This window comes from Globicephala melas, chromosome 7, assembly GCF_963455315.2.
Source record: "Globicephala melas chromosome 7, mGloMel1.2, whole genome shotgun sequence".
In the NCBI taxonomy this organism is placed as follows: domain Eukaryota; kingdom Metazoa; phylum Chordata; class Mammalia; order Artiodactyla; family Delphinidae; genus Globicephala; species Globicephala melas.
Genome location: NC_083320.1, coordinates 23,562,036 through 23,587,714, shown reverse-complemented (window position 1 = coordinate 23,587,714; position 25,679 = coordinate 23,562,036). Strand labels below are relative to the sequence as shown.

At 35.0% G+C, this 25,679-nt stretch overlaps 1 protein-coding gene across 2 annotated transcripts in view; it reads left to right on the top strand.

The window, feature by feature from the left end:
- Positions 1-25,679, top strand: part of SPAG16 (sperm associated antigen 16) — an 885,872-nt gene that overhangs the window by 11,790 nt on the left and 848,403 nt on the right. For both annotated transcript variants that reach the window (XM_060301456.2, XM_060301455.2), the window contains exons 4-5: positions 10,798-10,916; positions 16,768-16,905. In XM_060301456.2, the coding sequence (XP_060157439.1) occupies positions 10,798-10,916; positions 16,768-16,905 (257 nt within the window). The remainder of the gene's footprint in view (positions 1-10,797; positions 10,917-16,767; positions 16,906-25,679) is intronic.

Below are 25,679 nucleotides of genomic sequence, written 5' to 3'. Positions count from 1 at the left end.
TTAATCAGTAGTTCTCAAAGAATTTTACTCTAAGATATTTTCCTACATATTTATTAAGAATTACTATCAAATATTTTCATATTAAAGTTATGTTCTTATAAGAAAAACGTAGCTCAGGATTAGTTATTCCTTTCATTTATTTATTTATTTTTAACATCTTTATTGGAGTATAATTGCTTTGCAGTGGTGTGTTAGTTTCTGCTTTATAACAAAGTGAATCAGCTATACATATACATATATCCCCATATCTCCTCCCACTTGTGTCTCCCTCCCATCCTCCCTATCCCACCCCTCTAGGTGGTCACAAAGCACCGAGCTGATCTCCCTGTGCTATGTGGCTGCTTCTCACTAGCTAACTATTTTACATTTGGTACTATATATAAGTCCATGCCACTCTCTCACTTTGTCCCTGCTTACCCTTCCCCCCCCCATGTCCTCAAGTCTATTCTCTACATCTCTGTCTTTATTCCTGTCCTGCCCCTATGTTCTTCAGAACTTTTTTTTTTTTTAGATTGCATATATATTTGTTAGCATATGTTATTTGTTTTTCTCTTTCTGACTTACTTCACCCTGTAGGACGGACTCTAGGTCCATCCACCTCACTACAAATAACTCAGTTTCGTTTCTTTTTATGGCTGAGTAATATTCCATTGTATATATGTGCCACATCTTTATCCGTTCATCTGTCAGTGGACACTTAGGTTGCTTCCATGTCCTGGCTATTGCAAATAGAGCTGCAATGAACATTGTGGTACATGACTCTTTTTGAATTATGGTTTTCTCAGGGTATATGCCCAGTAGTGGGATAGCTGGGTCATATGGTAGTTCTATTTTTAGTTTTTTAAGGAACCTTCATACTGTTCTCCATAGTGGCTGTATTAATTTACATTCCCACCAACAGTGCAAGAGGGTTCCCTTTTCTCCACACCCTCTCCAGCATTTATTGTTTCTAGATTTTTTGATGATGGCCATTCTGACTGGTGTGAGGTGATAACTCATTGTACTTTTGATTTGCATTTCTCTAAAGATAAGTGATATTGAGTATTCTTTCATGTGTTTGTTGGCAATCTGTATATCTTCTTTGGAGAAATGTCTATTTAGGCCTTCTGCCCATTTTTGGATTGGGTTGTTTGTTTTTTTGATATTGAGCTGCTTGTAGTATTGGAGATTAATCCTTTGTCAGTTGCTTCCTTTGCAAATATTTTCTCCCATTCTGAGGGTTGTCTTTTTGTCTTGTTTATGGTTTCCTTTGCTATGCAAAAGCTTTTAAGTTTCATTAGGTCCCATTAGTTTATTTTTTGTTTTTATTTCCATTTCCCTAGGAAGTGAGTCAAAAAGAATCTTGCTGTCATTTATGTCAGAGTGTTCTGCCTATGTTTTCCTCTAAGAGTTTTATAGTGTCTGGCATTACATTTAGGTCTTTAATCCATTTGGAGTTTATTTTTGTGTATGGTGTTGGGGAGTGTTCTAACGTCATTCTTTTACATGTAGCTGTCCAGTTTTCCCAGCACCACTTATTGAAGAGGCTGTCTTTTCTTCATTGTATATTCTTGCCTCCTTTATCAAAAATAAGGTGACCATGTGTGCATAGGTTTATCTCTGGGCTTTCTATCCTGTTCCATTGATCTGTATTTCTGTTTTTGTGCCAGTACCATACTGTCTTGATTAGGGTAGCTTTGTAGTACAGCCTGAATTCAGGGAGCCTGATTCCTCCAACTCCGTTTTTCTCTCTCAAGATTGTTTTGGCTTTTCAGTATCTTTTGTGTTTCCATACTAATTGTGAAATTTTTTGCTCTAGTTCTGTGATAAATGCCATTGATAGTTTGATAGTGATTGCACTGAACCTGTAGATTGCTTTGGGTACTGTAGTCATTTTCACAGTGTTGATTCTTCCAGTCCAAGAACATGGTATATCTCTCCATCTCTTTGTATCATCTTTAATTTCTTTCATCAGTGTTTTATAGTTTTCTGCATACAGGTCTTTTGTCTCCTTAGGTAGGTTTACTCTTAGGTATTTTATTCTTTTTGTTGCAGTGGTAAATGGGAGTGTTTCCTAATTTCTCTTTCAGATTTTTCATCATTAGTGTATAGGAATGCAAGAGATTTCTGTGCATTAATTTTGTATCCTGCAACTTTACCAAATTCATTGATCAGCTCTAGTAGTTTTCTGGTAGAGTCTTTAGGATTCTCTATGTATCGTATCATGTCATCTGCATGTCTCTATATATACTATCATATATAGTATCATGTCTCTATGTATATAGTATTACGTATAGTGACAGTTTTACTCCTTCTTTTCAGATTTGGATTCCTTTTATTTCTTTTTCTTCTATGATTGCTGTGGCTAAAACCTCCCAAACTATGCTGACTAATCGTAGTGAGAGTGGGCAACCTTGTCTTGTTCCTGATGTTAGTGGAAATGGTTACAGTTTTTCACCATTGAGAACGATGTTGGCTGTGGGTTTGTCATATATGGCCTTTATTATGTTGAGGTGAGTTCCCTCTATGCCTACTTTCTGGTTTTTTTTTTTATCATAAATGGGTGTTGAATTTTGTCATAAGCTTTTTCTGCATCTGTTGAGATGATCATATGGTTTTTATCCTTCAGTTTGCTAATATGGTGTATCACATTGATTGATTTGCATATATTGAAGAATCCTTGCATTCCTGGGATAAACCCCACTTGATCATGGTTTATGATCCTTTTAATGTGCTGTTGGATTCTGTTTGCTAGTATTTTGTTGAGGATTTTTGCATCTATGTTCATCAGTGAAATTGGCCTGTAGTTTTCTTTCTTTGTGACATCTTTGGTTTTGGTATCTGGTTTTGATGGTGGCCTTTTAGAATGTGTTGGGGAGTGTTCCTCTCTCTGCTGTATTTTGGAAGAGTTTGAAAAGGATAGGTGTTAGCTCTTCTCTAAATGTTTGGTAGAATTTAGTTGTGAAGCCATATGGTCCTGGGCTTTGGTTTGTTGGCAGATTTTTAATCACAGTCTCAATTTCAGTGCTTGTGATAGGTGTGTTTATATTTTCTATTTCATCCTGGTTCAGTTTCGGGAGGTTGTGCTCTTCTAAGAATGTGTCCATTTCTTCCAGGTTGTCCATTTTATTGGCATAGAGTTGCTTGTAGTAATCTCTCATGATTCTTTTTACTTCTGCAGTGTTAGCTGTTATTTCTCCTTTTTCGTTTCTATTTCACTTGATTTGAGTCTTCTCCCTTTTTTTCTTGATGAGTCTGGCTAGTGGTTTATCAATTTTGTTTATCTTCTCAAAGAACCAGCTTTTAGTTTTATTGATCTTGGCTACTGTTTCCGTCATTTCATTTTCATTTATTTCTGATCTGATCTTATGATTTCTTTCCTTCTGCTAACTTTGGGATTTTTTTGTTCTTCTTTCTCTAATTGCTTTAGGTATAAGGTTAGGTTGTTCATTTGATATGTTTCTTGTTTCTTGAGGTAGGATTTTATTGCTATAAACTTCCCTCTTAGAACTGCTTTTGCTGCATCCCATAGGTTTTGTGTCGTCATGTTTTCATTGTCATTTGTTTCTAGGTATTTTTTGACTTCCTTTTTGATTTCTTCAGTGATCTCTTGGTTATTAAGTAGTGTATTGTTTAGCCTCCATGTGTTTGTATTTTTTACAGATTTTTTCTTGTAATTGATATCTAGTCTCATAACGTTGTTGTCAGAAAAGATACTTGATATGATTTCAATTTTCTTAAATTTACCAAGGCTTGATTTGTGACCCAAGATATGATCTATCCTGGAGAATGTTCCATGAGCACTTGAGAAGAAACTGTATTCTGTTGTTTTTGCATGGAATGTCTTATAAATATCAATTAAGTCCCTCTTGTTTAATGTGTCATTTAAAGCTTGTGTTTCCTTATTTATTTTCAGTTTGGATGATCTGTTCCCTGATGAAAGTGGGGTGTTAAAGTTCCCTACTATGACTGTGTTAATGTCCATTTCCCCTTTTATGGCTGTTAGCATTTGCCTTATGTATTGAGGTGCTCCTATGTTGAGTGCATAGATATTTACAATTGTTATATCTTCTTCTTGGTTTGATCCCTTGATCATTATGTAGTGTCCTTCTTTGTCTCTTGTAATAGTCTTTATTTTAAAGTGTATTTTGTCTGATATGAGAATTGCTACTCTACTCCAGCTTTCTTTTGCTTTCCATTTGCATGGAATATCTTTTCCCATCCCCTCACTTTCAGTCTGTATGTGTCCCTGGGTCTGAAGTGGGTCTTTTGTAGACAGCATATATACGGGTCTTGTTTTTATATCCATTCAGCCAGTCTATGTCTTTTGGTTGGAGCATTTAATCCATTTACATTTAAGGTTATCAATATGTACGTTCCTATTACCATTTTCTTAATTGTTTTGGGTTTGTTATTGTAGGTCTTTTCTTCTCTTGTGTTTCCTGCATAGAGAAGTTTCTTTAGCATTTGTTGTAAAGCTGGTTTGGTGATGCTGAATTCTATTACCTTTTGCTTGTCTGTAAAGGTTTTAATTTCTCTGTCAAATCTGAATAAGATCCTTTCTGGGTAGAGTAATCTTGGTTGTAGTTTTTCCCTTTCATCACTTAAAATATGTCCTGCCACACCCTTCTGCCTTGCAGAGTTTCTGCTGAAAGATCAGCTGTTAACCTTATGGGGATTCCCTTGTATGATATATGTTGTTTTTCCCTTGCTGCTTTTAATATTCTTTGTATTTATGTTTTGATAGTTTGATTAATATGTGTCTTGGCATGTTTTTCCTTGTTTTTATCCTATATGGGACTCTCTGCACTTCCTGGAGTTGATTGACTATTTCCTTTCCCATATTAGGGAAGCTTTCAACTATAATTTCTTCAACTATTTTCTCAGTCCCTTTCTTTTTCACTTCTTCTGGGACCCCTGTAATTTGAATCTTGGTGTGTTTAATGTTGTCCCAGATTTCTCTGAGACTGTCCTCAATTCCCTTCATTCTTTATTCTGCTCTGCAGTAGTTATTTCCACTATTTTATCTTCCAGGTCCCTTATCCATTCTTCTGCCTCAGGTTTTCTGCTATCGATTCCTTCCTGAGAATTTTTAATTTCATTCACTGTGTTGTTCATCATTGTTTGTTTGTTCTTTAGTTCTTCCAGGTCCTTATGAAATGTTTTTTGTATTTTCTTCATTCTATTTCCAACATTTTGGATCACCTTTACTATCATTACTCTGTATTCTTTTTCAGGTAGACAGCCTATGTCCTCTTCATTTGTTTGGTCTGGTGTGTTTTTACCTTGCTCCTTCATCTGCTGTGTGTTTCTCTGTCTTCTCATTTTGCTTAACTTACTGTGTTAGGGGTCTCCTTTCCACAGGCAGCAGGTTCGTAGTCCCCATTGTTTTTGGTGTCTGCCCCCCATGGCTAAGGTTGGTTCAGTGGGTTGTGTAGGCTTCCTGGTGGAGGGGACTAGTGCCTGTGTTCTGGTGGATGAGGCTGGATCTTGTCTTTCTGGTGGGCAGAACTATGCCTGTTGGTGTGTTTTGGGATGTTTGTGACATTATGATTTTCAGCAGCCTCTCTGCTAATGGGTGGGGTTGTGTTCCTGTCTTGCTATTTGTTTGGCATAGGGTGTCCAGCACTGTAGCTTGCTGGTCGTTGAGTGGAGCTGGGTCTTAACATTGAGATGGAGATCTCTGGGAGAGCTTCTGCTGTTTGATGTTACATGGGGCCAGGAGGTCTCCGGTGGATCAATGTCCTGAACTCGGCTTTCCCACCTCAGAGGCACAGGCCTGATACCTGGCTGGAACACCGAGACCCTGTCAGCTACATGGCTTAGAAGAAACGGGAGAATAAAGGAAAGAAAGAAAGAAAAAAATAAAATAAAGTTTTAAAAATAATAAATATTGAGAATAAAGGAAATTTTAAAAGTAATTAAAAAAAGAAAAAGAATAGGAAAGAAAGAAAGAAGAGAGCAACCAAACCAAAAAAAAATCCAATGATATCAAGTGCTAAAAACTATACTAAAAAAAAAAAAAAAAGATAGAACCCTAGGGCAAATGGTAAAAACAAAGCTATAGACAAAATCAAACAAAGAAACATACACAGTCACAAAAAGAGAAAAAGGAAAAAAAACCCAAAACATTGTTGCTCCCAAAGGCCACCGCCTCAATTTTGGGATGATTCGTTGTCTATTCAGGTATTCCACAGATGCAGGGTATATCACGTTGATTGTGGAGATTTAATCCGCTGCTCCTGAGCCTTCTGGGAGAAATTTCCCTTTCTCTTCTTTGTTCGCACAGCTCCTGGGGTTCAGCTTTGGATTTGGCCCTGCCTCTGTGTGTAGGTAACCTGAGGGCGTTTGTTCCCGCTCAGACAGGACAGGGTTAAAGGAGCCGCTGATTCGGGGGTTCTGGCTCACTCAGGCTGGGGGTGGGGGAGGCAGGGGTATGGATGCGGGGCGAGCCTGCGGCGGCAGAGGCCAGTGTGACGTTGCACCAGCCCGAGGTGCTGTGTGTGCTCCCAGGGAAGTTGTCCCTGGATCATGGGACCCTGGCAGTGGCGGGCTGCACACGCTCCTTGGAGGGGAGGTGTGGATAGTGACCTGTGCTCGCACACAGGCTTCTTGGTGGTGGCAGCAGCAGCCTTAGTGTCTCATGCCCGTCTCTGGGGTCCGTGCTGATAGCCGCGGCTCACGCCCGTCTCTGGATCTCATTTAGGCGGTGCTCTGAATCTCCTCTCCTCACGTACCCCGAAACAATGGTCTCTTGCCTCTTAGGCAGTTCCAGAGTTTTTCCCGGACTCCCTCCTGGCTAGCTGTGGCGCAGTAGCCCCTTCAGGCTGTGTTCACGCAGCCAACCCCAGTCCTCTCCCTGGGATCCGACCTCCGAAGCCTGAGCCTCAGCTCCCAGCCCCCGCCCGCCCTGGCGGGTGAGGAGACAAGCCTCTCGGGCTGGTGATTGCTGGTAGGCACCGATCCTCTGTGCGGGAATCTCCCGGCTTTGCCCTCGGCACCCCTGTTGCTGCGCTCTCCTCAGTGGCCCCAAAGCTCCCCCAGCCCCGCCACCTCCCGTCCCCGCCAGTTTAGGGGCTTCCTAGTGTGTGGAAACTTCTCCTCCTTCACAGCTCCCTCCCACTGGTGTGGGTCCCATCCCTATTCTTTTGTCTCTGTTTATTCTTTTTTCTTTTGCCCTACCCAGGTCCGTGGGGAGTTTCTTGCCTTTTGGGAGGTCTGAGGTCTTCTGCCAGCATTCAGTAGGTGCTCTGTAGGAGTTGTTGCACATGTATATGTATTTCTGATGTATTTGTGGGGAGGAAGGTGATCTCCACGTCTTACTCTTCTGCCATCTTGAAGGTCTCCTTTTCTTTAGACTTTGGTTTCATTAAAGTTCATTTTAAATCTTACATATCATATATGCTAATGAAATAAATACATAAAATAATTTTCATTACTTTTATATGTTCAATGATTAAATCACAATAAAAAGAGCTGTTTGTCATTATTGAGTTCCTAGTCCCTTGATGTACACATTTAATTTCAGTTAAAGAACCAGGCTACTTGTACCCCGAGCCTTGCCTATAGATTCTTCAAACTAGTATCTTTGACTTAATTTGAATTAAAGAGTTGATTCTCAGGAGTCAAAAAAACAGTTTTCAAAGAAACTCACTGAGTGGAATAGTTCAAACTATATCAAGACAGTTTTGATATATGGTCCAGTAATTTTTTGGTATTCAACATTTAATTAATTCTTAAGTCCTCTCTGATTTTGTTCTCAACATATCTCATATCCTTCTCTTCGCTTTCATCCCTTACTTAGTTCATCTCAGATTCACCTTCTGTCTTCTCTCATCAGAGCTACTGTCATGCTGCTGATACTGCGCCTCCTTCTACTTGCATGTAAAGGAGGTTTTAAACACAAATTTGAATTTATCACTCCTCTACTTAAATCAGCAATGTCTCCATCCTTCCGTCTGCCTTGACCTTCTTGATGTGCTTTCTGTCTGGCTTTCCAACTTTCTCCTTGGTCCTTTCTCCATAAGACCTTGAGCTTGAATGGACTGAACTCTCATTCCTTGTCTTTGCCTCTGATGTTTTTCTTGCATTGAATTTCCTTCCATCCTTCTTCACCCATTGAACTTCCTCTTCTTCTATAAATTCCAACTTAAGAGTCTTTCTTAACAAAGCCTTCTTTTACCTACCCAAGGCAAGTGAAATACTTTCCACCTTTATCACTTTACCAAGAAGATCTCTATTTTTTTCACACGAGACACTATTTAGAAACCTCTCTAATTAGAAAATTTCACCTTTATAACTTTCATAGAAAAAACTAAGCAACATGCTAGAGCCACTTTTGTCTCCAACAGATTTCTGGGTCACATGTGGATGGATTTTTTAATAATTCAGCATTTTGTAAAGTGAGGCATATTTGCTAGTTTTTAGAGCCTTGGCTCTTTTGGTCCTTATTCTGAGGTGCTTTATTAACACCATCATTAAATTAGTTTTAAAGCTGTAATGAGAGTTGTATATATTGTATAATTGAGATAAAAATGCAACTTAAAATTACATAAATGTACCTATTGGCTGTATGTATGATGTTCTGTGTAGACTTATAAATAGGCTTTTATAATCAAAACTAATCACAAATAGTAGAGCTTCTATACTGTTATTTGTTTACATGTTTTGTTTTTTACTCAACTGGTCTTTCAATTCCTTGAGACAGGGACGGTGTCTTATTCATATTTAATTCCTTGCACTTTTCACACAGTGCCTGGCATATGGGTGATATTCAGCATATATATGTTAAGTTAATATTATTTATAAAGATAAAAGAGACATTTATGATCACGTTACAGCTTGGAACGTGTGTGTGTGTGTGGTGTATAATGCTGAAGGACTATAGATTAGATACATAAATATATTGTCAGGATTATAAATCTCAATGTATAAGTAAGAACTATGGCAGTTTAAAGTGGTTGGATTTCTGTTTTGGATGTTTCAAGGTGTGTATGTAAGATGTGTTCAGGAAGAGAAAACATTTATTTGAGAAGGCAGGAATCTTATGTGTTGCAACCATACACACAAGCATCTTGTAAGCAAGCAGTCCATAGGCATCTTTAGAAACTAGAGTAGGTACAGTCTGTCTTCCCTTTTCTCCTATGTTCCTGATTCCTTCAACTATCATCCTTCTCATCTTAAAATATCATGTTCAAATTTACTGACCCAAAATCAAAGGTAGCATTTATTAAGTATAATGAATGCTTGCTTTGAGCTATATTATGTCCTTACTTAACAGTTATAAATATAAAATCTTCTACCACAATTCAACAACTTGATGGATGACAGGCGTGCTGTACTCTTGCTACTTTGGCATCTCCCATGATGTTTGATATAGGGTCCTACACATAATCATCATTGTTATATGATATCTTTTTTAATGATCTTAGGAAAGAGAAGTTATTCTGCATGAGCTTTAAAAAAACTTTTAAAACCCCATCATTTGCCAGGAATTTTCTGTAGCCCCCTAAATTTGCTTAAACTCATCACTATTTTGATTGTCATAATAGCCACTAGTAATTAACATCAGTATTAAAGTATTTATAGAACTTTTAAAGGACTTTTTGTAGCAAGAAAGATTTTCTTTCTTCAGTGCATTTCTGTGTAACCATTGTGTGCATTCTTTGTAACCTGGTCTATAACCATTACCAAGTTGGGAAGGGGAAGTAGGAAGGAAAGTCCATTGCTGGGTTTCTATAGGTGAAAATAGATCTGACTATCCAAATATTCTGCAGTGAGATTACTGAGTTCTTACCAATGAGAAGAAAATGAATGTACTCTGGAGACAATGATGCTGTTGATATTAAGAATCTACCCATTACTTGGTTTATTTTATACAGTGATATGTGATATGGTAGTTGTTATGACTGTCCTACTTTCATATCTCACTTGCTGAAATATCTCCATTTCTCTAGTTTAAGGATCTCTAAACTTGTTCTCACAAGGGTCACATAGTAAATATTTTGTGTTTTGAAGGGCATAAGGTCTCTGTTGCAACTGCTCAACTGTAGTGCAAAAACAGCCATAGACAATATGTAAATAAGTGGGCATGGTGGGGTTCTCATAAACTCTATCAACTCTAGTTGATAGACTTATTTATTTCCATTATGAAATAATAGTACAAGAGCCCTCTACTGCACATAATTTCTTCCGTAGTGTTTCTAGAAATCAAGGCACCCAAACCACATTTCTTTTTATAATGATAATAATTAAAATAATTAAATGATCTATACATATATGTATATTTAATTTGTTATATACTATTGTTAGGGCAAGGTGACCTCCTTATTGTTTTTCAAACAATCCAATCACAGTCTTGCCTGCCTTTGTACTTGCTAATGCTGTATCTGGAACGTGACTCTACCTCTTCTCTAGATTTATGTTCAGATGCCGCTTTCTCAATGAAATCTTCCTTCATCACCCTATGTACATAGCAGCCCAGCTCTACACACATATCTGCTCCCTACCTGGCTTTCCCTCGCTTCAACCCTCTGTCTGTACCCCCAGGCACTTAGTACCATCTACCATACTATATATTTTTAATTTAGTTATTCATTTTCTGTCCCCATATTCTTGACTATTAGTTATGAGGACTGAGTCTTGTCTGTTTTCATCACTGCTTTATCCCTAGTGATTAAAATAGTTCCTGGACATAATAGTCAACAAAATTCTTTAAAAAGTGAATGAATGAATGAATGAATGAATGTAAGGCCTATGTGTACAATTAATCAAAGCTTTGATATTTTCAAAATAAGTAATTACACATTTAAATTTTAGGAGCAGAAAACAGTCCTTTCTTCAAAGCATGCAGTACCTGAAGCAATAGAAGGCTTTCTCTGCAATTTCCTGATCAAAATGGGAATGACTAGAACTCTTGATTGCTTTCAGTCTGAATGGTAAACAATTAAGTAAATAGTTCTCTAGAAATACTAACATTATTTAACATGTGTACTTTTAATCATCTTAAAAGACTTTGAGTGACTCGGCTTATGTAAAATGAATGAACTGGATAGAAACTTTTTTCATCACCACCACTGAAACCACAACACACATACACACACAATCAGGATATCAATTTCAAAGAAATTTTTAATATCTTTTCTAGATATATAAATTTAGGTGATTTTCAAGAATCAATAAAATGGAATGTCTCCTGTAGTTATATAATATGAAGCTATTTGATAAAATATTTTTTAAATGTCTTTTGAATAATTATAAGGGTATAATTTCCTGTATTAAGACATCCTACTAACAGTACTACTTTGCTTGTTTTACTTAGAGTGTAATGGCCTGCTTTTCTCTACTCACACAACTAATTTTTTTCCTACAAATATCCCTTTATTTAGAAGTAAGTGGAATTACATTGTCAAATGATACCTTTTTCTTGTTATAATTGAAAATTTAATAACTTATTGGTTATGAAAATCAGCAGGCATACTGTCTTTATTCCTTTGCCGTAGTGGTAATGTCACCAGACACATTTTCAGAGTCCTAACATTTGTTAACAAAATATTATTAAATAATTGGATAATAAAATGTTTGATTTTTAAAAGCCATTGATATTATAGAAAGAAGGAATAGTATGGTATATAAAGTTGTTTATAGTGTTTTGGAGTTCAATCCTAATTTTAAATATAGGTGCAATTTGTAATTTCTACTAATCCAACTTCGATTTAATTTTTATATTCTGCTTTTTTTCGTTCTCATCTACAGAGACCATGCACATAAAAGAAATCAGTTTCATTATTTTAAATTGCATGTCTAATGTTAATAAATTTAACTAGGAGAACCATTTTTGATTAATACAGTTTAGGAAAAAGAACAAGTTTGATGGTACAAAAATAATACTCTTCCTATTAAATCTGGAAGTTGTGTGAATGATTTTTATAAAAATGTCCCTAAGAAATAATTACAAATGTATTAGAAAATACATTTTTATAAAAGTAGGTAGATGGTTAATTTGCAGTACTAATGAAAGATTAATGTGGTTCAGTTTCCTTTTTTTCTTCTAAAGATATGTGTTAGGACATGTAGTGCTTACATGTTTGGCCAGTCCAAAGTATGAAATGATCCCCTTGGAGAAATCTGGAACCAAGTATGCTCTTAATTAGGTGCTTGTTGCCATATTATCCTTTTAGATTTAGCAATTTGAATTGAGATGAAATTTCAGAAAAGTACAATAGTATTAAGATTTATAGAACCCCTAAGTAAGCATTACATTTAGCATAATATTGTAATCATAATGTAAAATTTGTATAAATAACTCTTCATTATATGGGCTTAGTAATACTGTGGTTCAAATTATTTTATTCTTATCCCTAGCCACCAGTTTGTAATGAGATTACAAATTATTTGTAATGAGATTATACTGTATTGGATATTTTTATTTCAAATGAAACAGTTTTTACTTTGATCAGAAACTTTTACTTATTATGCATAGTAAGACTGTAGGAATATTTTATATATATATATATATATATAATTATTATTTTTTGCGGTACGCGGGTCTCTCGCTGCTGTGGCCTCTCCCGTTGAGAAGCACAGGCTCCGGACGCGCAGGCTCAGTGGCCATGGCTCACAGGGCACAGCCGCTCCGCAGCATGTGGGATCTTCCCGGACCGGGGCACAAACCTGTGTCCCCTGCATCGGCAGGCGGACTCCCAACCACTGCTCCACCAGGGAAGCCCATATATATTATTTTTATAATTTCTTATTATAGAGAAAAACACTTGTAATATATCATTGCTGTAAATTCATTTAATTTTACAAAAGGGGTGAAGCAAGGTTTCTCTATTGTTGGTTTGTAAAAAAAAAAAAAAAACCCACAAAAATCAAACAAAAACTCCCCAAACCAAAAAACCTGGGCAGTGAAATTTGGCTTATGTTCCTTCATTCCTCAAACAGTAATTGCAGTAAATCCATTGAATCTGGGGTCAGCAAACTAAGGCTCTGGGGCCAAATCTAACATGCCTCCTGTTTTGGTAAATAAAATTTTATTGGAACACAGCCTTGACCTATCTTTTAGGTATTGTCTATTTGTCTCTGGTTGCTTTCACACTATTACATTTAATGGCAAAGTTAATTAGTCACAGTGGAGACCATATGGCCCAGAAACTTCTTTTTTTTCTCCAAATTCTAAATATTTATTTTCTGACTGTTAACACACACAGAAAAGATTATACATATTCATAATATTCTATGAACCACACAAAGTCTGCACTGTGGGTTTAGTCAATGATATTTTTATGACCCTTTAGAAGTGCTCTGTGGACAATTATAATTTCCCTGGGGGCAAAATTAAAGAAAGGGTTAAAATGGAGAAATTATGGTAGTGCATTTTATGTACCCTTACGGAGCATATGTCAACCATCTCCTTTCCTCCACTGGATTGTTTTACTGGCTGTTAACAAGGTCAGGACTCACGCAAAATGTACATTCTTGCTCTTTGCCTCTTCCTCTTATTATCTCTAACTCACTCCAACTCTTCTTCCCTTTACAGCCAAGTGTTTTGAAAACAGGCTATTTTCTTTCTTTCTTTACTCTTTTACATCTTTGGTTCTCTCCAGTTTCGCTTCTGTTCCTACCATTCTACTGAAGGTTGGATGGTACTAAAAATGCCATCAAATGTAATAGTGCAATTATTTATAGTATTTAATTGCTATTTTAATTTTTTCTTAATTTTAGAAGAAATTATAAATTAGTATAATATTCCTTTAATTTTCACAAAAGGGTAAATATTGCTGCTTTTAGCCAATAAAATTTGGCATAATACATAATTACTCAAACGTGGGTAGTGCAGTTAAAACTTTTACCACATATTAATTTATTTACATAGCATTTATTTTAGTGGCCTTCATATCACTTTTTTTTCTTCTTGAAATAATTTCTTTAGTGATTTTTTTTCTGCATTAAATAAAGCAAGTTGCTGAAAACCAATTTTATGGTCAGAAAAACTTTATGGTCCAATACTTCAGTCAATCCTTATGTCTTCTCTTTTGAGATAAGTATAAATCACATTCCAAATATGTATAGAAAAGTGATTTTATGCTTAAATGATTATCTATTTGTTGTTTTGTAAGTTGTGGCAAATATCATTTAATATTGATTCAATTATCTTAAACTTTTGGATATTTTACAGGGGTTTTCTTGCTATTTTTTGGTATCAGATAAGATATATATATAGCACAAAACATATGACTACTAATGTGTAATATATTAATAAAGTTAAGATTGAAAATATGAAAATGCTGAAAATTAAACATTTTTAAACTAATATTTAGCTCATCTATAGCAAGCTTTGTAGGGATTTCTTTGTTAATAACTATATTACTTGAAATGTTTTTCTATGCTCTGGTTGTTTTTTATTTAACTTTATTAATTGCTACATATAATGATTAAAATTGTACTTATTTACAGATTTATAAATGATTTTCTGATGTTCCTTCTTATTTCACTGAGAAAATGGAAGTTCCACAACTCTTGCTTCCTCTCTACCAACCTGCCACCTCTGTTGTCAGCATTCTCCCTCTCTCCTGTCACAGCGGCTGAGCCATATATGCTGTCAGCTGAGGCCAGCTCTCCTCTACTGGATCCCAGCTCCTCTCACCTACTCAAGCACATGACTCCTGCAATTGTCCCCTCTCTTTCCTGCACTGTAAACTTTTTCCTTCTCTGCTGAATCACTCACATAAGCATAGAGATGTACAATAATATGTCATATATTAAAAAATAGAAGAAAACAAAACACCCTGGACTCCACTTTCTCTTCTAGGTTCATCTTGATTTCCTGGGCTCTGCTTTATAGCTTATCTCCTTGAAAGAGTTTGTTGCTACTTCCTCATTTCCTACTCTCTCATTCCTACTCTAGTTCCACTTTCACCTCCATGACACTACTGAAACTTTTTTCAGTGACTTCACATTTCCAAATTCAGTGATTGATCCTCAGTACTCCTATTCAGTCTCCTTGCGTCATTTGTCACTGTTACCCATTTCTTATTTCTTGCAACACTTTCTTCACTTGGTCCCTGACCCAAGCACTCTTCTATTCTTTCACTACTTCACTGCCCCCTCTCTTTCTTAGTCTCTATTTGGTAGTATTTCCTTCTCTTCCCAATCTTGAAATAGTCCTAGGTCTTCCTTACTTCTCTCTTTACATTCACTTCCTAACTGGCCTCATCCAATCTTGTGACTTGAAAGTGTATCTATTTACTGATCATTCCCAGATTTAAACTGCATGTCCTAACTTTTCCCCTGAACTCTGGACATGTACTTATAATGTTCATTTTCACTTAATTGCCCAGCAGACATATTGCATTTAACATGGATAGAAACAGTTCCTTGATTTCTCTAAGCACCCAGTTCCTACTGCATTTGTCCCCACTAAATGTCTGTCTGTTGCTCAGCCAAAATCCTTGGAGTCATCCTTGACTTTTCTTTTTTAACCAACACCTGACATCTGATCTGTAGGAGAATCCTGTTGGCTCCATCTTTACAGCATGTCCAGAAGATACCCATTCCTCACAATCCTTACTGTTACCAACTTTGTCTAAGCCACCAATCTTTCTCTCCTGAACTATTGCAGCAGCCTCCTAACTAGACTCTCTGGTTCTACTCTTGCTTCTCTAGAGTCAGTTTCTTCAAACAGATTCCAGACTAATCCTTTTAAAACATAAATCTGATCAGTGTCACTTGTCTCTTAAAGCATTCTGATGGCTCTGATTCAGAGTAAAATTCCTCTTTCTGGCTCCCTGCTGTCTTCCTGACTCATCTTTCACCATTCTCTTTCCTACTCACTTAGTTGGCTCCGTTTCCAAATACTACAGATGTACTGGCTTTTTGCTTTGTATTGTATTTGTCAAACGCCTCCTTGTCTCAGGGCCTTTACATTTACTTTTCTATCAGCCAAGAATGCTCCTCTCCCACATATCCACATGGCTTAGTCTCTCATTTCCTTCAGTTTCCTGCTGAAATATCACTTTGTCAGTTATACTTTCTCTGGCCACCTTATAAAAAATCTCACAAACACCCCCCATCATTCTCTACTTCAGTCTCTCTGTTTCTCTTATCTTGCTTTATTTTACTTCATAGAATATATCACCATCCACATTAGAACGGAAACTCCATTAGTCCATTAGGACTTGGACATTTTTGTTAATTTCACCAGTGTCTGGACTAGTGCCTGGAGCATAGGAGATGTTCAGTTATATTTTATGCACCATGATGATATTAGTACTTATCAATTCATTAATATTTTATTTTAAAAATATCTTATGAATATTGACATTTTAAATTTAAAAAATTATATTGCAACTTATCACTATAAACATTCCCTAAGACTTAACTTTTTGGGCTTCCCTGGTGACGCAGTAGTTAAGAGTCCGCCTGCCAATGCAGGAGACATGGGTTCGAGCCCTGGTCCAGGAAGATCCCACATGCCGTGGAGCAGCTAAGCCCAAGCACCGCAACTGCTGAAGCCCACGTGCCTAAAGCCTGTGTTCCGCAACAAGAGCAGCAAGAGAAGCCACCACAATGAGAAGCCTGCGCACCGCAACGAAGAGTAGCCCCCGCTTGTCACAACTAGAGAAAGCCCATGTGCAGCAACGAAGACCTGATGCAGCCAAAAATAAATAAATAAATAAATAAATAAATAAATTTTTAAAAAGTGATTTAACTTTTTGAAATGTACATAAATTAAGCCAATGTAGTAGAAAGAAACAATATAAAGTCTTTTGTTTGATTTTATCCTAGGTATGAGTTAATACAGAAGGGAGTAACTGAACTTAGAGGTGGCGGGCATGTTCCAGATGTCTACACTCAGAATATGCTTTTAGAAAATGAGAACAAAATTTTGAAGAAAGAATTGAAGCACTATAAACAAGCAGCTGAGTATGTTATTTTTTAATGACTTTTTAAAAAAATTTTGGACTAAATAAAAGTAAGGCATTGAATTAGCTAATAGGTGGATGGTGGTTAATGCAACAGAGCTTTAACTCTGGATAAATGAATTATATGTCAATTCTAGTTGGAAAGAATATGAAAGGCTTCACCAGCAAATTAATTGAACAGATGAGCAGAACACTCACAACTCTAATTCACCAACAAGAGTGGAATGCAGGGGGTTGTGCAGGAGGTTGTTAATTTGTTATGTAACATTCGCTTCCTTATGTATTTTGATAGTCTTATCATTGCTTGTGGAAATCTTCCCCTATGAGGGTAAGCTAATTTCTGAGATAATAATAAAATTATAGAAAGCTAGAGGAAGGAAGGAGCTAGTGTATTCTTAGTAGAGCAATTTCAGTATTTGAAAGTTGCCCAAAGAGAGCTGTTATTTTGTAATTTCATAGCATGAATTTATGCACAGAAGAGAAACGTAACAGAAACCAAATATCTCTGCATGTTTCTTTCTTTCTAAATTAATGAAAGACATGCAAGTTTTGGCAAACAAACTTAGATAAATGTGCAGTGTTATTCTGGCAAAGACAAATATGTGAATGTGTTGACTTGGGGTAAACATACTCATCTAAGACAATGTTAGGTGAAAAATTAATGCTTAGATATGGAGTAGACAGTTTATCCTTTGTTCATTAATTTTTATTAAACATTTGAAGAGGGGCTTTCTCTGTTAAAGAATCATATTAAAACAAAAATTAGATAAACAGAACTACCATAAAGGAACATAATATTTCTAAGATCTTTGTAAAATACTTTAATGTAAAGAAACGAGACTGTATTGCCAGGTGAAGGAAACATTTAAAATAAGCTTCTGCTTTTGAAAGGTGGTGGTAAATAAATGATAATTTGTACGATTGTTTTATTCAGTTATTATGTGCACTTACAGAAATGTATTTTGCAAGTTATACAACTTTCATATTATCTATGGATGTACTATTTGGGATTTTACATTTTAGTTGGAAGTATATGATGATCCACAGAATGATAGTACTAGAACCAGCATCCTCTCTATCCTCAGTTCCATTTCTCAGAAGTGGTTTGCACTCTTGGCCCTGACACTCACACCTAATGGATGCACTGGGAATTTGACACAGCAAATTTTTCAGAGTGCTGCCTGGCATACTGTTTCAGTTCCTGATCTCCTTTGAATTATTGCCTAAGTTTGCTAATTTCTTTTGAATAGGTAGAGCCTCTTTCTGCAATGAGTTTTGCCCCAGTGCTATGAAATGATCATTTTTATTACTGGTTGTTTATTGAATATTATATTTAATAACTATAATCAAAACCATATAAACTGTTGCCCATGCAAATTATTAACTTAATGTTAAAAGAAACCATGATTCAAACAGATATCACTCAAATGAAATCTGTCTCTTGTTCATGTTTACTAAAATATCAGATTACTAAATGTTTCTAAAATTTACTGTATTTACTAAAATATAGTTTTAGTTTCAGTGGGCTTATGGTATCTCTCAAGTCTATCTTACTTGATATAATTAAACTTATACAAATTAGAAAAGGAAAATATTTATTTAGCTTAGTCTACCTGACATGGAAAATTTGAAGGAAAGCTGCTTGACCCTTAGTAAATGCCTAATATTTATATCATTGAATGAATATTAAGCAAATTGTGCTTCACAGCCCCTTTTGATGAAGGATGTCCCTGTGGCCTAATTTTGTTGGATACATTCCCAGAAAATGGAGACTGAAATTTTGTAAAGAATTCCCAAAACTACCTCTGTCATGCTACAAGTTTGCCCCAAATTGTAAGTTTCATCACACAGGTTTTTCAATTTGACTTGTGAGGATATTTTCCCAGTAGGAATTAGTGATAAACATGGGATTCCCTTTAAGGAATTTACATTAAAGTTTTCTTTTTTAGAATTAAGGCTGTTTCTTAAAGCAAGATAAATGTAGATGTCAAATACTTTTCTAATAATAATTAATATTTAATACATAAAAAGTCAGGTTACAGATGTGTTATATATTATCTTGATTAAACTGGTAGCATTTAGTGATGAATCTAGAAAAATCAGTGAAATCATATAGCTGTAAGCTTATTATTTATCTAGGGAAGATTTGCCATGGAAAGAGTACTGAACTTAAAGTTCAAATACCTAGCTTCCAATATTCTGCTACTTATTAACTCAGTTTCCTTATTGTTATACTGGGAATAATTATGCATAATATTATTAACTCCTAGGGAGTGATGTGATAACTAAATAAGACAATCTATATTAAAGGGCTGTGTAAATCACAAAGTGCTGTGAAAATGTCAGCTATTATTATCAATATCTCTAAAGGCTGTCATCCCTAGATTTAAAAAATATTATCATATCATTATTTTTGAAATTCAGCAATGATGAAGCATGAAGGAAGAGATGAAAAGAGAAAATATTTCACTGTAAAATATCTGAATTGCTATAATTAAAAAAGAAATTGTCTTTTTCTCTGCTGTAAGCAATGCCAATTTTAGAACAGGGGCTTTCCCTATATTTGCTGCAAATGTAGATTATCTTCTAAAATATAAAATTTGGTGTATGGTGTATCTGTATGTTTCGTGATGGGTGTTAACCAGACTTGTGATTATTTTGCAATATATACAAACATACATCCAATCAGTATGTTGTACACCTGAAACTGATATAATGTTACATGTCAATTAAATCTTGATAAAAAAAGGTTTGGGAAAAAACTGCTTGGAAAATTTCTTTATGGATGTTTTTAAGGGAAAAACAGCATTATTAAAAAGATTTATAGTTACATTAAATATATTATTGGATTGGCCAAAAAGTTCGTTCAGAACATCTTACGGCAAAACCTGAGTGAAGTTTTTGACCAACCCAATACATACTAGATACTGGAGAGGAATGATATAAGTAGGAGTTTGACATTCTTTCTTGGAAGATTAGAATATAACTGTACTTTTATATTGAAATGTAGACCAATTGTTATTTTAACCAAAAATATTTAACTTCTTAACTTTTTAATTCTAAACAAATACCAAGCATATAGAAAGTAAACAAAATAAAATAATGAACTTCTTGGGCCTGTCAGCAGTTTCAACACTTATCAACTTTCTGCCATTCTTATTTCTATCTCCACCCACACCCTACCCCACATCCTGTTTATTATATTATTTTTTACAGTTCTTTTTTTGTGTTATAATTTACATAAATTGAAATGTACAAGTCTTAGCTACATAATTTTGACAAACAGATGAAGTCTTGTAACCTCCATACTCATGTTACTATAGAACATTTCTGTCTATCCAGGAATTTCTTTTGTGTCCCTTCTCAGTCATTCCCTCCCCTGGCAATCACTGTTCTGATTTTATTTTCCACCTTAGATTAGCTTTGCCAGTTTGAGAACTTCATAACTGGAATCACAGAATATTCATTTCTTTGTCTTTGACATCTTCTACTCAGCTAAAGTCTGTAAAATTTATATGTGATTTTTGCATTTATCAATAATTTGTTCCCTTTTATTGCTAAGTAGTACTCTATTGTGTAGTGAATACCACAATTTGTTTACCCTTTTTCTATTGAGTTGTTTCCAACTGTGGTTATTATGAATGATACTGCTATGAACATTTGTGTACAAGTCTTTTTGTGAGGATGTGCTTTCTTTCTTTTGGATAAAAACTTAGGAATGGAATTTATGAAGGTTAGATGTATAAGAAACTGCTAGTCCATTTCCTGACATTCAAGTTGAGTCATTTTACATTCTCAAGAGCAATATATGAGAGTTCCAATTGCTCCATATTGTCACCAACATTGAGTTTTGTTAGTCTTTTAAATTTCAGCCATTTTAGTGGTTGTATGGTAGCAGCTTCTTGTAGTTTTGATATACATTTTCCTGATAACTAATGATATTGTGAACATTTTGTGTGTGTGTGTGTGTGTGTGTGTGCTTATTGGCCATTCATTGATCCTGCTTTCTGTGTAAATCTTTTGCCTGTTTTTGGTTGAATTAGTTGTCTTATTTTTGAGTTGTAAGAGTTCTTTATATATTCTGGTTACAAATCCTTTGTCAGAATATTGTGAATATTTTCTTCCAGTTTATGACTTGATTCTTCAATTTCTTAATGGTGTCTTTGGGTGAGCAGAAGTTTTAAATTTTAAGGAAGTCTAATTTATCTTTTTTATAATATTGCTTTTGATATTTTGGCTAAGATACCATTGCCTACTCCCAGGTCACAGAAATATTGTTTTCTTCTAAAACCTTTACAGATTTAGAATTTGTATTTCAGCCTGTGATCTAGCTTTAATTTTTGTATACTGTGTGAGGTATGAGCTAGAGGTTAATTTTCTTTCCGGTAGGAGTAGTCAATTGTTCCAGCACCATTCTTAAAAAGATTTTTCATCCTTCATTGAATTTCTTTGGCATTTTTGTTGAAAATCAATTGACCCTGTAATTGTGGGTCTATTTCTATACTCTATACTGTTCCATTAACCTATTTGTTATCCTTATACTAATACCACACTCTTGATTACTGTAAGTTTAATTAAGTCCTTAAAGTCAGATAGAGTTAGTCTTCCAGCTTTGTTTTTCTTTTTTAAGGACAGTTTGACTATCCTAGGTCCTTTGCATTTTCATACAAATTTAAGAATCACTTTGTCAATTTCTATAGAAAGACAGGGGTGGGATTAGAATTAAGATTGAGTTGAATCTATAACAATTTGGGAAGAATGTGTGTGTGTGTACACATATATTTATACATACATACTTTTTTGGGGGGAAGGATTGATATATTTATAAGTTTTAGTCTTCTATTTGTATGGTTACTCTTTCCAGTTATTAGGTTATCTTTAAAGATAACCTAATAAGGTTATTAGATGAAGGAGCTCGAAATTTGTGCCCTTTACATCTAATTATCTAATGTATACATTTTTGTTACATTGTGAACTCCATATAATAGGGACTTGTCTTGTGCTCAGTATATCCCCAGGGCCTGTAGCTGTGCCTGGCAAATAGGAGGGACTTATGTGAATGTGTGCTATTAACACTTTGGCTCTTTAAAAAGCTTTTGACAAAGTTCAACACCCATTTATGATAAAAACTCTCCAGAAATTGGGCTTAGATGGAACCTACTTCAGCATAATAAAGGCCATATATGACAAACCTACAGCTAACATCATACTCAATGGTGAAAAGCTGAAAGCATTTCCTCTAAGATCAGGAAAAAGACAAGGATGCCCACTCTCACCAGTATTATTCAACATAGTTTTGGAAGTCCTAGCCATGGCTGTTGGAGAAGAAAAAGAAATAAAAGGAATCCAAATTGGAAAAAAAGAAGTAAACTGTTACTGTTTGCAGATGACATGATACTATACATAGAAAATCCTAAAGATGCTACCAGAAAACTACTAATGCTCATCAAAGAATTTGGTAAAGTTGCAGGTTACAAAATTAATACACAGAAATATGTTTTTTAAAATACTTTTTATTTTATATTGGAGTATAGTTGATTAACAATGTTGACAGTTTCAGGCTTACAGCAAAGTAATTCAGTTATACATATACATGTATCTATTCTTTTCCAAATTCTTTTCCCATTTAGGTTGTTACATAATATTGAGCAGGGTTCCCTATGTTATGCAGTAGGTCCTTGTTGGTTATCCATTTTAAATATAGCAGTGTGTACTTTTTTTTTAATACACAGAAATATGTTGCATTTATATACACTAACAATGAAAGATCAGAAAGAGAGATTAAGGAAACAATCCCATTTACCATCACATCAAAAGAATAAAATCCTGAGGAATAAACTTACCTAAGGAAGCAAAAGACCTCTACTCAGAAAACTATACAATACTGGTGAAAGAAATCAAAGATACCACAAACATTTGGAGAAATATAACATGTTCTTGGATTGGAAGAATCAATATTGTGAAAATGACTGTACTACCCAAAGCAATCTAAAGATTCAGTGCAATCCCTATCAAATTACCAAGGGTAATTTTCACAGAATTAGAAAAAAATTTTTTACACTTTGACCAAAAGACCCCAGAGAGTGAAAGCAATCTTGAGAAAGAAAAATGGAGCTAGGGGAAATCAGGCTCTCGGACTTCAGACTATACTACAAATCTACAGTAATCAAAACAGTATAGTGCTGGCACAGAAACAGAATTATAGATCAATGGAACAGAATAGAAAGTTCAGAGATAAACCCATGCACGTATGGCCACCTAATCTATGACTAAGGAGGCAAGAATATACAATGGAGAAAAGACAGTCTCTTCCATAAGTGCTGCTGGGAAAATTGGACAACTACCTGTAAAAGAATGAAATTAGAACACTCCCTAACACCATAAACAAAAATAAACTCAAAATGGATTAAACACCTAAATGTAAGGCTGGATACTATAAAACTCTTAGAGGAAAGTATGGGCAGAACACTCTATGACATAAATCACAGCAAGATCTTTTTTGACCCACCTCCTAGAGTAATGAAAATAAAAACAAAAATAAACAAATGGGACCTAATGAAACTTTAGCTTTTTCCAGCAAAGGAAACCGTAAACAAATTGAAAAGACAACCTCAGAATGGGTGAAAATATTTGCAAACAAAGCAACTGACCAGGGATTAATCTCCAAAATATACAAGCAGCTCATGAAGCTCAATATAAAAAAAAACAAACAACCCAATGAAAAAATGGGCAGAAGACCTAAATAGACACTTCTCCAAAGAACACATACAGATGGCCAACGAACACATGAAAAAATGCTCAACATTACTAATTATTAGAGAAATGCAAATCAAAACTACAATGAGGTATCACCCCACACCAGTCAGAATAGCCATCATCAAAAAATCTAGAAACAATAAATGCTGGAGAGGATGTGGAGAAAAGGGAATACTCCTACACTGTTGGTGAGAATGTAAATTGGTACAGCCACTATGAGAAGAGCATGGAGGTTCCTTAAAAAACTAAAAATAGAGCTACCATATGACCCAGCAATCCCACTGCTAGGCATATATCAGGAGAAAACTGTAATTTGAAAGGATGCAATGCACCCCGATGTTCATTGTGGCACTATTTACAATAGCCGGGACATGGAAGCAACCTAAATGTCCATTGACAGAGGAATGGGTAAAGAAGATGTAGTACATATATACAATGGAATATTACTCAGCTGTAAAAAGGAGTGAAATAGTCTCATTTGCAGAAACATGGATGGACCTAGCAACTGTCATACAGAGTGAAGTAAGTCAGAAAGAGAAAAACAAATATCTTATAATATTGCTTATATGTGGAATCTTGAAAAATGGTAGAGATGAACTTATTGCAAAGCAGAAATAGAGTCACAGATGTATAGAACAAATTTATGTTTACCAAGGGAGGAAGAGGGGGTTGGAATGAATTGGGAGATTGGGATCGACATATATACACTACTATGTATAAAACAGATAACTAATGAGAACCTACTGTATAGCACAGGGAACTCAATGCTCTGTGATGACCTAAATTGGAAGGAAATGGAAAAAAGAGTGGATATATGTATACATATGACTGATTCACTTTGCTGTACTGCAAGAAACTAACAATATTATAAAGCAACTATACTCCAATAAAAATTAAGAAAAAAACCATTTTGGCTCTTTAATTAAGCTTTTAATAATTTTTAGAGTAGTTAATTGAAGATTTTTGCCTCTTTTATAGTATTCCTTAGGAGTAGGCATCGTTTTCCTTTTATGATGGGAATTTAAATAATTTTCTCTGAAGCTACATCTTGCCCCATTTAGAGTACTGTCTTCCTTTGCTGAGCTTTTATAGTAAGGAAATGTAATGCAGACCAGAAAAGTTTTATTGAGAGTCCTGAAGATTAGGCAGGAAATAATACTGACTGGGATTTCTAAATAGAAGATTAAAGTGTACCATCTTAAAAATAATGAAATACTTGGTTTTATCTTCTGCCGGAAAATATAGGCATAATGAAAATCAAACGGCTGTTAATACTGAGAAAAAATTAGGTGCTTTACTAATAGGCCCTAATTTCACTTACAAAATTCACTTCTATGAAAGGTCAAAGAGTACCCAGCATTTCCAAAGACCCATTTAATTTAATGACTTTCAGAAACACACACTGTGGATAAAGATAATAATGAGGCCCATAAAATTTCATGCTTTAGTGTTTAGGTAATTGCTTGTTAAATTAAGAAGGTATTTTTTTCCAGACATGGGTATACCCCTTTCTTTTTTGGTTAAGAATATAATGAAAGTTTGCATCTAATCTAGCTGAGTAGTATTTTGGCTATCTGACAATTATTCCAATAATAATTGTAGTGGGTTAAACAAATTTATTTATAACCAATTGAAGAGAATGAAATAGTTGGTAATTATACAGTACTGTTATCAGAAATTACTTTGATTCAAGTTTGCACACGAAAAAATACATGATAAAGATGGCCTACTTTGATTGGTGCATGTAAACAAGAAAATGTTTATATGATACCTTTTGCCAAATTATGATAACAGAATAACTCAATAAATCTATTAAAAGCTTAGTAAAAACTATTCAGTTAATAAAAATTATTTTACTTGGAGCATTCAGTTAAAAATAATTTTCAGTTAAAAATAATTTTTTAGAGTACATTATTAAATCACGTTAATACGTTAAACATGGAGTTTTGGGGACAGTGCTTTTATAGTATGAAAATATATGAGTATCTTGATATTTTATAATTTAATTATATATTTTGA